The sequence below is a fragment of the Elaeis guineensis genome, chromosome 4, assembly GCF_000442705.2.
Source record: "Elaeis guineensis isolate ETL-2024a chromosome 4, EG11, whole genome shotgun sequence".
Classification (NCBI taxonomy): domain Eukaryota; kingdom Viridiplantae; phylum Streptophyta; class Magnoliopsida; order Arecales; family Arecaceae; genus Elaeis; species Elaeis guineensis.
The window spans coordinates 136,813,069-136,825,568 of NC_025996.2; the positions used below are offsets into that span (position 1 = coordinate 136,813,069).

The 12,500-nt window shown below is 45.4% G+C and overlaps 1 protein-coding gene across 1 annotated transcript in view; it reads right to left on the reverse strand.

The window, feature by feature from the left end:
- Positions 1-8,933: 8,933 nt before the first annotated feature.
- Positions 8,934-12,500, reverse strand: part of LOC105042599 (wall-associated receptor kinase 17-like) — a 104,138-nt gene continuing 100,571 nt past the window's right edge. The window contains exon 3 of the mRNA XM_073256864.1: positions 8,934-10,298. Coding sequence (XP_073112965.1) covers positions 9,118-10,298 — 1,181 coding nt within the window. The 3' untranslated portion in view covers positions 8,934-9,117. The remainder of the gene's footprint in view (positions 10,299-12,500) is intronic.

The window sequence follows — 12,500 nt, forward strand, 5'->3', positions numbered from 1 at the left end:
TAAACGCGTCAGAGGGGACCCGACTACTGAACCTTTATCACGATCGGTCGGCTCCCGACTCAACAGACGCGCCCAACTGACGACCTTGACTATCAGAGGCCGATCCAAAGTCGGACCTACTCTACCTTCGTGGCGGCACGAGTTGCCGAACGTCCTAACCGACCTATATGGGTTAGAGACTTACATGAGTTAGCGACTTACGAAGACATTCAACAATACATAAGAAGAAGACCAAGCGGAGGATAAAGTGAAAGAAGTTTTCATTCAAAGTTAAAAGGAAGTTTACAAAGTCGGGTCGAAGCCCGATTACAAGTATTCAAAAAAAGAAAAAGACAAAAGCAACTAAAGTCGGCAAGGCCCGATCATCCTTCTGAGTCGATCTCCTCGACCGACGGAAGATCGGGGATGACCGGTGTGTCGACCACGATCGGCGTTGGGTCGACGGTCGAAGCAGGACCTTCGGTCGGCGGGGGCTGGCAGTCGGCGCCACTTGCTCCGGGACGGCTTCCTCCGCCATGACGACGCCTCCCGATGGCTGGTCGGCCATCTCCTCGGTGGCTTGCTCCTCGGCCCCCGGTGGGACGATGCTACTGAGGTCCAGCTCCGGGTACAAGGCCTGGACCGTATCCCGACCATCCTCGTACCCCACCCGGTACGAGGCGAAGCCCGACTCGAGCATCTCCTCCCGATACTGGTCGGAGGCACGGAAGTCCTCCACCGCCCGACTGGCCGACTCCTTCACCGACCTTGCCTCTTCTTCCACCCGGCCGAGCGAGTCCTTCGCCGACTCTGCCTCTGCCTTCGCTATGTCGGCGTCGGCCTGGGCGATCGACAGGTCCTCCTCAGCTTTGGCAAGCTTCTCCAAGCTGACCCGAAGCTGCTCGCGCTCGCCTTCAAGTTCGGCGGCGACGCCATCACGCTCCCACCGCAGACGATGCACGGTCCGGCCCTTGCGTTTGGCTTCCTTCTTGGCCGACCTTAGCTCGGACCCGAGCCGGGAGACTTCATCTACCAACTTAGCCTCCCGGTCGGCCGACTGCTTTAGGTGGTCGACCAGCATCATCCGGTCGGCTTCGGCCGCCGCCGACCTTTCCTTCCAAGCCGCCCGGGCGGTCCCGAACCTCCGATAACCGGCTTCAAGCTCCGACATGGTGTAGACCAGCTGCCGACGCAAGTGTTTCGTCAGGAACGCATAGTGAGAAAAATTCTAAGAAAAAAGAAAGCGAAGCAAGGCTTACCTCGACCATGGTCGGGTAGAACTTAGACAGCATCTCGGTCACTTGCCGAGACCTCAACGACTCCACGTCGGTCGGGAGGAGGATTCCCTGGCACAGCCTCCTCGCCAAGTTGTGGTCGGCCAACGCCGACGCCCCTTCGGGAAACTGTGCGCTAGGCGGCACAGTACGACTCCCCGACCTTGTTTCGTCTGCGGGGTCCATCGGGGCCTTCCCTCGATCGACCGCCCCGACCGACGGAACCGGCAGCGAGGGGACGCTCGAGGTTGAACCGGCACCCCCTGTTGCGGCCACAGACGCCGTCGGATGATGTTCGATTTCCCGAACGTCATCCGGCTCCACCGCTGCCGGCGAAGCCGCCGATGTCCCTTCGACCGCTTCTTCCGCCGGCCTCTCCTCCGCACGCGCTGCCGGAGCCACGAGCGCTATGACTGGCTCTGATTGGTCGGTCGTCGATGCTTCGACGGTCGGCGCCGCTGGAGTAGGCTTCTTCGGAGGATGCGAAGGTCCTGCCCCCGATGCCGGCCTCTTCCTTGATGCAAACTGCCAGATATCGACGTCGGTCGGCCGCATTCTTGGAGGTGTCCCTGCGATACCGACAGAAGTGTTAATCAAAGAGCCACCAGAGGGCCGAATGAAAAGAAGACCGGGGGATCGGGCGATACCTAGTCGGGGGACCAAGCTCAAGCCGGCGTCATAGAGAGCTTGTTCGGTAACAAGCTCCCTCTGCTTCGGGACCGACATATCTTTGAGTCGGTGGAAGTCCTCCCGGTCGTCCGCCTCTACCCGGCTGTTGTCATTGGCTTCGGTTCGAGGCACGCCCCAGTGGGAAGGGAAGCCCCAAGGAGATGGAGATGATACAAAGAAGAACTGGTTCTTCCACCCATGAATGGACGATGGAAGACCAGTGATGAAAGAAAGACCCTTCCGAGGGTTGAAGAGCCACCACCCTCGGGCCTTAGGGTGGGGTCGGAGCACAAAGAAAGCCCGGAAGAGCGAAATGCGAGGGTTGGTCGGCAAAAGCTGACACAACAGCGCAAAGCTGATTATCAGACGGACGGAGTTCGGCGCCAGTTGCGCCGGACAGAGTCCGTAATAATTCAGCAGATTCTGGACGAACTTCGAAATCGGGAGCCGAAGACCCGCGCGAAGATCTTCGACGTACAACGCCAGTTGGTCGGGCGGAGGGTTGTTAACCCGACCGTCGGCCCCTGGGGCGGAGAGTTGATACTGCTCCGGGATTTGATACTGCTCCCGAAGCCGATCAACGTTCGGCCCCGAAAGCGAGGAAACCTCAACTTCCGGAGTCGACCGGGAGTCGTCGGTCGGATTTCCCGACCGAGCTCCCCGAGTTGAATTTCCGGCCATTACACCAGAACCGAACAAGAAGAGGAAGAAGCGAAGAGGAAGAAGAAGAAGAGGAGGGGAAGACCACGAACCGGCACTGAACCCTTCCAGAAGCAGGAGGAAAGGCTCTGCCCGCGATGACTGAGAAATCGCCCAGACAGAGTTTCTGCAGCAAAATGTCAACAATGGAGTCCTGGGTCCGGATGGTCCTATATATATAGGGCCGTCCGACGGTCGAGATGTCTCCACGCCGACCGAAGCCTCACGGATGTGCGACACGTGGCGGCTTTCGAGTGGCCTGATGATTCGGCGCGCCCATCCCAGGATGGCCGCACCGCCCTCATTAAATGCAGGGGGCGCCGGCCCAACCACCTTCGACATGTGGCAAGCGGGGCCGCGGTTCCGCATTAAGGCACCTGCGTCGATTCGCGTTCCCGATGGGATGCCTGACAGTGCACTGCGACGGTCTGCGTTCCCCAGAAGGCACCGGATATCCGGTCGTCTGACACCGAATCATCCGGCACCCGACCTCCTGACGCCGACGTGACGTCTGACGACGATAAAACGTGACATCTGACACCGACTAGACGTCTGACGCCAGCAAATCGCTCGGCATTCAGGAGACGCCTGACATCGGATCAACCCGCGGTACGGTCGAAATTTGGCATACGACGAATCCACTCCTGTTCGCCCAGGGTTGCTGCCCAAATAAAAGCATCGGCCAGCTCACCATCTGACTCAGGAGTGGAGGGGGGCAACTGTTGGGGAATACCCACCAACCGACCGACCGACGGACGGAGGGACCGACCGACCGACGGACGGACGGAGGGACCGACCGACCGACTGATGGTCGGAGGGACCGACCGACCGACCGACAGCCGGAGCGACCGACCGACAGCCGGAGCGACCGACCGACGGGCGCCATCACCGGCCAATTAACGGCCTACAACCGACTGAGGATGTGTCGGTCTGGCATGCTTTTCCCGATCGACTGAACCTAGAAGTCTGATTACCGACTCACGCAAGGCTCGCCGACCAACGGAGGGGCCCAACGCCACTCAGCTGGCCACCGACCTAGGGTCGGTCGGCTCCTCCGATCGTCGTACAGCCGCCAGGGCTTGTCAGTTCTGACAGCCGCATGCGGCACGGCCACCTAGGGGCATTGTCCTGCCGAGGGCATTGTCAACCCTAGTGATTTGACAGTCCCACGGCGACATGACACTTTCACGGCGACTCTTACAGTCTACAGTGAGTTGACAATTCCTCACTTGTCCGCGCCATTAATGACGGCGCCATACCGTGCTCCACTATATAAATCGGGGAAGGCAACAGTGCAAGAGATCTCTCTCTCTCTCTTCACTTCTCGACTTCGAGACCACAGGCTCGCACCTCTCTCCCTCTCTCCCTCGATGGAGCTCTTTGTCTTCATTTCACTGTTGCCCAGTCACCTCTCTGACTTGACCGTCAGAGGGTCCCCGCCGGAGCCGCCTCCGGTCAGTGTGGACTTCTCGTTTTGCAGGTGCACGTTCCCCGGCGATCGGACGACGGGGCGATTGGCCGCAACACCTCTGAAAGAAAGAAAATGCAAATTCAGGGATCAATGGGAACTATAAAAAAAAAAAAAAACTGCAGTCCCATTGTTATCCTTCACTGACTTCCATGTTGAAAGCTACACAAAGCTTTCAAACTAGTATGCATGCAGGGAATAATTCTCCTGCCAGCCAAGCTGTCTATGTTAACATTCTCGAATGTGTTGAGCTTGAATTTATAGAGAATCGATCCTTCCCTGTGCAACCTATTTCGATCCTATCCTAGCCAAAGTTCATCATCAATACATGTGACCTATCCAATGTAAGGTCCCTTGCATGGAGATAGGAAGCTTCCAACATGGAGTAGAGTAATTAGAGTCATTGATCCATCTCCATGAATTTGTTCTCAACGTATGAACCTTAAATTGTAGACAAGTTGACAAGAGTCCATACTCTCCGGTTGAGGGGTAGATTAGAAGGCATAAAAGATGCAAAACCATATCCCATGATACAGTGATCCACTTCTTTGCATGCTGATTGAAGATATGGTACCTAGCACCTTCCACCTCCTCAAAACATAGCAAATCATTACAAGAGGCAACCAATTCCATCTCTTGAGCAAATTCGCTTTTGTCATCGCCATTGCTGGAATAAAGGTTGGTATCTTTGACTGACTGCCTCCCACATATTGCCTGAATGATGAGCGACGGAGACGGAGAGTGGAGTGGGTGAGATTGAATGAGGGATGGACATGAGGTGATGGCCTTGGAGGCACACCTGAACCTTATTATGGATCTGGCCAGTAGCCGAAGGAGTATTTCAGAGAGATGTCTAGAGAGAAGCAATCCTTTCTGTTGACCTTTTTCTTTCTCCTCTTCTCTCCTTCCATGGATCTAAAAATAACGATGGAAATATGAGGTAGCAGGATGCTACCCCCTGTTTTATTGAAACAAAGAGAGAATTACAGAAATGTATAAAGAGGTTACAGAGTGCAAAGGAAGAAAGACATAATACAATTAACTGCTGCTGGATTGCACCAATGATTTAAGCCTTCTCCAAAGGTTCGAATGATCGGTTTCATTCTTCATTGAGCAAAGGTGGCCCCATCTGCAAAAAGAGTGCAGAATCTTCTGTAACAGTGAGTAAATAAAGCCTTTCTTATTCAGAAACAAATGAGTATTTCTCTCCCCCCGGGTCTCCCAGCACAGCCACAATGGACTGATTCTCTGCTGAGACATCGGCCATGACCGAGGACCTAATCGGCCGAGGTCGAGGTAGTGGTATTAGAAAAAATGCCTCGAATTTGATCCACAGGAGTAAAAATCCAGATACGGAGAAGCCCAGCTCGAAGAGCATGTCACGATGAGCCCGAAAACATAGAGCAACGAAGCCACGTGGGGCAGCGAGTCCCGTAGCACGCAGGCCAAGAGGCAGTCTGGGGGCTGCAGGGTGCGGCCTAGCAGCTAGCGCGGCCCAGCAGATGTGCGGCCCAGCACGCAAGGGCACGCAGGCAGGCCATGAGTGCGTGGCCCAGTGCAGGCATGCACGGTGCATGGCCCAGGCCCATGCGCGCACACCAATGGTGGTCCACTGTGGTGCAAAATCGTGGTCCACGTGATTTGGGATCACGTTCAACAGCGGCAAAGGAGATTTCTCGTGGTCCACATGGGATTTTGTGGATCGGAGCACGATCGAATGGTTGAGAGCTCAACCGGTGGCAACGGTGGCGGGCACGATCTGGAGCTGATCCGAAGGATGGGATGCTTGATCAGGGTGCGATCAAGCGGCCAGAATGGCTTGCGGTGCTGATCGAATGATTCAAACGTATCTGGAGTCTGATCAGGAGTACTTCTCTGATTTGAAGAGGGTTTTAAGCCTTTAAAGGGCCCTATGGTGAAAAAGAACTGGAGTGTGCAGCTGAGAACGGTCTCAGGCAGCAGGGGGAGTGGCAGAGAGCCGTGAGTGGAGGCATAAGTGCAGGGAGGCTCGTGCAGCTGTCAGGAGGAGTCCGGCAGAGTTCCGAGTGTACGTTGTAGGCAGAGAAGATCCTGCAAAGCACCGACAGAGGATCGGGGGCAGAACAGAGTATCAGGCAGAGCAGCTACGGAAAGACATAATGTAGCGGTTCACTTTATAGAAAGTATCCAGAAGCGTCGAGGATCCTGATACTGGCAGGTCTATGAGAGGATCTTCTTGGAGGATTTTGAGAGAGCATTTGTGAGGGTAGCTTCTAGTTGAGAGAGTTATGTATAGAGAGTTGAGAGTGGATTTTCTCTTCTTGTACTTGTGTTCTCTTTTTTAGTGAAACTTGCATGCCCCGTGGAGGTAGTACTTGGGCTATTCCACGTATCTGATTGTGTCTGTATTGTTTTCTTCTTTTTTCCTGCTGCGACGTGAGTGGTATCGAAAAGATTCTATGATGGTGGTGTCTTAGCCAGTATCTCCAACAATTGATATTAGAGTGAGACGGTATCAGTGCGAGGTTGTGGCGGTGGTGAGCAAAATTGAAGATGGAGAAGACAGGCGCAATCAAAGTAGAGATCGACCCAAAAGATTGATCGATGCTCTCTTATGCAAGAAGGAACTGTCTACATGGAAGATGCCAGCAGGAGCCCAATATAAGGTGGAGCTCTAGGTGGGGATGGATCAAATATGGGATAAGAGAATCGGGAGGAGGATCTGTGACGTCACCAGGAGGCTACCCCAAGCAGATCTTAGGTTAGGAGGTGCACAGCACGTGATGAAGATGAGATCGAGCGGCCTGGTTCGACTTTCATATTTGTCCATCCATGAGTAGCAGACGATTGTCTTAAAGCATGGGGTGAGATCCAGAAGCTCTCAAAGTCAGGTGGAGGCTGAATATCAATTCGAGGTGGAGATTGTTAGAGAAAATACCTCGAATTCGATCTACAGGAGTAAAAATCTAGATGCGGAGAACTCCAACTTGAAAAGCACATTGCGATGAGCCCAAAAACATAGAGCAATGGGGCCTACAATGTGTGGGGCAGCAGGGCCCATAGCGCACAGGCCAAGAGGCAGTCTGGGGGCTGTAGGGGGCAGCCCAACAGCCAGTGCGGCCCAATAGGCGTGCGGCCTAGCACACAGGGGCATGCGGGCAGGCCACGAGCGTGCGGCCCAGCACAGGGACGAGCGATGCACATGCGCACCGCTCCACAGTGCAAAATCACGATCCACGCAATTTGGGATCATGATCCATGGCGGCAAAGGAGATTTCTCGCTGTCCGCATGGGGTTCTATGGATCGGAGCGCGATTAGATGGCTGAGAGCTCAGTCAGTGGCAATCGAACGGTGGTGGGCATGATCTGGAGTTGATCTAAAGGATGGGATGCTTAATCAGGGCATGATCAAGCAGCCAGAATGGCTTGCGGTGTTGATCGGATGATCCAGACGCATCTGGAGTCCGATCAGGAGTACTTCGATCTGAACAGGATTTTAGGCCTTTAAAGGATCCTGTGGCGAAACAGAACTGGAGTGTGTAGCCAAGAAGAGTCTCAAGCAGCAGAGAGAGCGGAAGAGAGCTATGACTGGAGGCATCAGTGCATGGGAGGCTCGTGCAGCCATCGGGAGGAGCCCGACAAAGCTCTGAGTGTGCACAGTGGGTAGAGCAGACCCTAAAGAGTGTCGACAGAGGATCGAGAGCAGAGCAGAGCGTCAGGTAGAGTAGCTGCGAAAAGGCACGATGTAGCAGTTCGCTCTACAGAAAGCATCCAGGAGCGTCGAAGATCCTGATACTGGCAAGCTTGTGAGAGGGTCTCCTTGAGAGATTTTGAGAGAGTATTTGTGAGGGTAGCTTCTAGTTAAGAGAGTTGTATATGTAGAGTTGAGAGTGGGTGTTCTCTTGTACTTATGTTATCTTTCCTAGCGAAGTTTGTATATCCTATAGAGACAGCACTTGGACTGTTCCACGTATCTGATTGTGTCTATATTATTCTTTTTTTTCTTTCTACTATAACGTGAGTGGTATCGAAAAGATTCTGTAGTGATGTCGTCCTGGCTAGACATCCCCAACAGATGATCCATAATACATATTTGTATAAAATTTGTAATTAGACTTTTTACATACATAACTCTATAAATATGACTTATTATATATTTATCCTTCAAAAGTCAATATTTGCATATACAGCTCCCAGATCATCTTGTTTCTGCAATGGTACATCTCCTATTAGATTTTTAACTAACAGTATTAAGAATTATCATTTTATATCTAAAAGACATTATCAACCTTTTGCATCAGTACTCTTAAAATTTAACACTTAATTTATATAGTAAACAACAATTTTTTATAACATTTTAAGGGTACAAATGAAAAATAATAATAAATTTGTTTTATACTTAAAGCAACCATCTATTGATACCATCAGTCAAACATTTTATAGGAGGGGTAGCCTTGCAAAATAGAAAGATTTGAGGATATATATATATATATATATATATATATGCAAATAGTGAATTTTGTAGGATAAACAGATAGGGTATATATGTAAAATTCTAAATTATTTAAGAATATTGCTTTGGTATATTTTATTTGTTCCATGCCATTCATGCTTTCTAATGGTTTATATTTGACCCTTTAATCAATTTAACCAAACCTATCTTCCAGAAGTAAAAGCAAACATATAATTAGACTTCAACAAGCACTAAGAACTTCAGAAACAACCAATAGTATTTAGCACCTACAACCCATACAAGCAGGACAAATTCAACTGAGAACCCTGGTATTTAGTGCATGTCACCATACGGTATGCCATGGATAAATTCAAATACTTAGTATAATATCATATAATTAGATCAATAAGCATGTAGGAAGATTACTAGCTTTTGTGACATAGATCTTCAATAGTACAATATCAAAATTAGAGATAGCGGCAACATTCAAAGCTCCAATAATATGATAAGTATATGCTTAGGAAAGTAGGGAGTATCAGTAGCATAGAAAATATCTCAGCAGCTCTCTACAGAAGGAGCAGTTTCTCGTAAATTCATCACCTTGGGAGATCCATGGAAGCTAACATATCAGTTTCTAAACTATATTGTCTACTTACCTCCTCAGTGCATCCATTTGAAGGTCCAATACCAGCTAGCAAGTGCTCTGTTTCCTCGAGATTTTGGAGAGCTGGCTGCTGCTTATGGAACCTCCTCAGCCCTTCTAACTCCATGGCAACTTCTTTCATGGTTGGCCTTTCTTCTCCTTTCAAATTTAAGCACCTCCTAGCAAGTCGTGCAACCACAAAGAGATGCTCCATTCCAGCTTCCTTTACAATCTGAGGCTCTATCAGCTGAAGGAGGTGCTGCTTGTCAAACATCAATGTGAAATATATAGCTAGATTCCTCTGATGTTCTGACCTAGCCAAAGATATTGGAATCTCTGTAGTTAATAGCTCTGCAAGAACTACTCCAAAGCTATATACATCGCTCTTCTCTGTTAGTTGGCTCGTGTGAAAGTACTCTGGATCTAGGTATCCTAATGTCCCTTGCACTAGAGTGGTTATATGAGTTTGATCAAGGGGGACTGACCTCGAAGCTCCAAAGTCTGATACTTTAGCTGTATAATTCTCATCTAACAGTATATTTGTGGTCTTGATATCTCTGTGAATGATTGGTACGAAAGCAGTTGAGTGCAAATATGCCAGCACTCCAGCAGTTTCTGTAGCTATCCTTAAACGATCCTCCCATGGCATTGAGAAATCATTGGTCTTACCATGGATATGGTGGAAGAGGGTTCCGTTGGATATGAACTCGTACACAAGCAATGGAACTTGAGTCTCTAAACAACAGCCCAAAAGTCTGACAATATTCCTATGGTTGATTTGAGAGAGAATGACGATCTCATTGATGAATTGCTCGATCTGGCTATCATCAACTAATTTGGACTTCTTGATGGCAACAACTTTTTGGCTTGGCAAAATACCCTTGTATACAGTACCATATCCACCGTGACCGAGGATGTGCCTTTTGTTGAAGTTGTTGGTTGCCTTTTCTAGTTCTTCTATACTGAAGATCTTCAATGTTGCATCAGAACCTTGACTTAAGATTTGTTGCTGCAGAAACAAACCTCCATTTTGTTGAAAGAACTTGGCTTTCATCTTGATTAATTTTCTTCTATTAGAAAGCCAGTACAACCACAAACTTCCGGTGATAACAAACAAGAGGCTTAGCCCCACACCTGCATATAAACAACATGAAGTTTAGTTTTAAAAAATCTCAACTGATGGAAGTTCTTTCCAGCAAGGGCTTGGGAGATGGTTTTATTGCTAATTTTTGAAACTTTAAAAACTATCAGAAATTATGTCACTCCAGTTGTAAGTTTGTTTGTTCAAAAAAAAAAGAAAAGAAAATTATATATACTTCTCCATGGCATCACCTTGATCATCAAAAAGTAGATTTCCAGCAAATGTTTCATCATATTTCTGTAGGACCAATTAAATTCTATTCTTGTAAGGTCTAATAACATGCTTGAAATATTTCATTAACAATGACATAAATGTACCTTTCAGTGCAAAACAATTTTTGAAGAATGTTTTGAGAGAAAAATGTAATCATAGAGTTAAGGCATGCTATGCTAATAGCTTCAGATGACAACACCATATCTAGGACTAAAACTGGATCAAATACAGATCAGATACCAGCATATCCATATCTATATTTGTTTTATCTGACGAGTATAAATACAGATATGGATATTATTAAGATGTAAAAATTTATATCCATATTTGTTTTGAATGGATGCAAATACAATTCGGATACCAAAAGTATGGATATAATTAATGATATAAATTGAATAATTAAACTTTATGATTATAAAATCAAAGATAGTACTAGATAGATGATGAATCAAGTTAATAGCATGTTTATATTATTTTATTTTTTTAATAAAATTAATAAGTGCTATATAAAATTATATAAGATTACAGGTAGAGTCTGATATTTAAATATGGATGGGATAGCTGTCTATCTATATCCATCTCTATTTTTTTTTATGGATATAGATATGGATGTGGATATTAATCAGATCCTCAAATTTTTATCCATATCCAGATTAATTCGAATACGAAAATAGATTCAGATGTATATTATCCACAACACTTTCACCCCTAACCACATCTAGTGTGTGAGGGTATGGTGGTAAAATTATCTTGATAGAGTATTTTCTTTCCAATAGAAATTTGATAATTTATACAAGATAATCTGTCTGTCAAGCATTTCTTCTTGGAACTCTTCTCAATTATGGCCTTGTTGATTAGGTTTTTTCTCTCTTTATTACTTGAAGGAGGGTTCTATGCACTTCACAATCCAAAATCAAGATGAGGTGGGCAATGGAAGGAAGATTTTTAGAGTGATGGTTGGAGGATCATCAACTATCACATTTCCTTGGCTCTTTCAATTGGCTAAAACAAGAACATCATAAAACAGGATTATGTTTCTCGAGATATAGCTCTAGGAGATGGAGGCAAGATTTAGATATTGGCACAAGGAAGAGGAGTAAGAAAAAATTGCATATTCTAAGATCCTATTTGGCTAAATTTTTGAAGTGTCAGAAAGTACTTTCTGACCCTCCAAAAGTATTTTTGGGTGGTATAGTGATATTTGATAAAAAAATTAAAAAATTATTTTGACTTTGTCAGAAAGCTAAAAATATCGACTTAAAAAAAAACTTCATTTTGAAGTTTTCCTCAAAAGTACTTTCTGATTAATATCAGAAAGCTATTTTGATTTAAATAAATTTTTTTAATAATAAAAATACTCACCAATAAGTCTCATAATTACATCTTATATCATATCGTATCATATTATTATACTATAAATATAATATAATATAATAATAATTAATATTATGATATATTATAAACATAAAATATAATCTATTATAGTATTATTATATGATAAAAATATAATTTGATATAACAATATTTAATAATAATATAATATTACTATATTATAATAATATAATATAATCTATTATATTATAATTTATTATTACATCAAATTATAATCAATTATATTATATTACATAATAATTATAATAATATTATATTATAGTATAATACTATATTATAATATTATATTACATTATATGATAATAATATTATATAAAAAAATAATATATTAAAATATAATAATATTTATGTTATAAATATATAATATAATCTATTATAATATTATTATATAATAATAATTATATAATATAATATAATAATATTTTAATCATAATATAGTATTATTATACTATAATAATATAATATATTATAATATATTATTAGATTAGATTATGATCAATATATTATATTACATTATAAATTATAATATAATATTATATTATATGATAATAATATTTTAATATATAATAATATATAATATTATATTATTC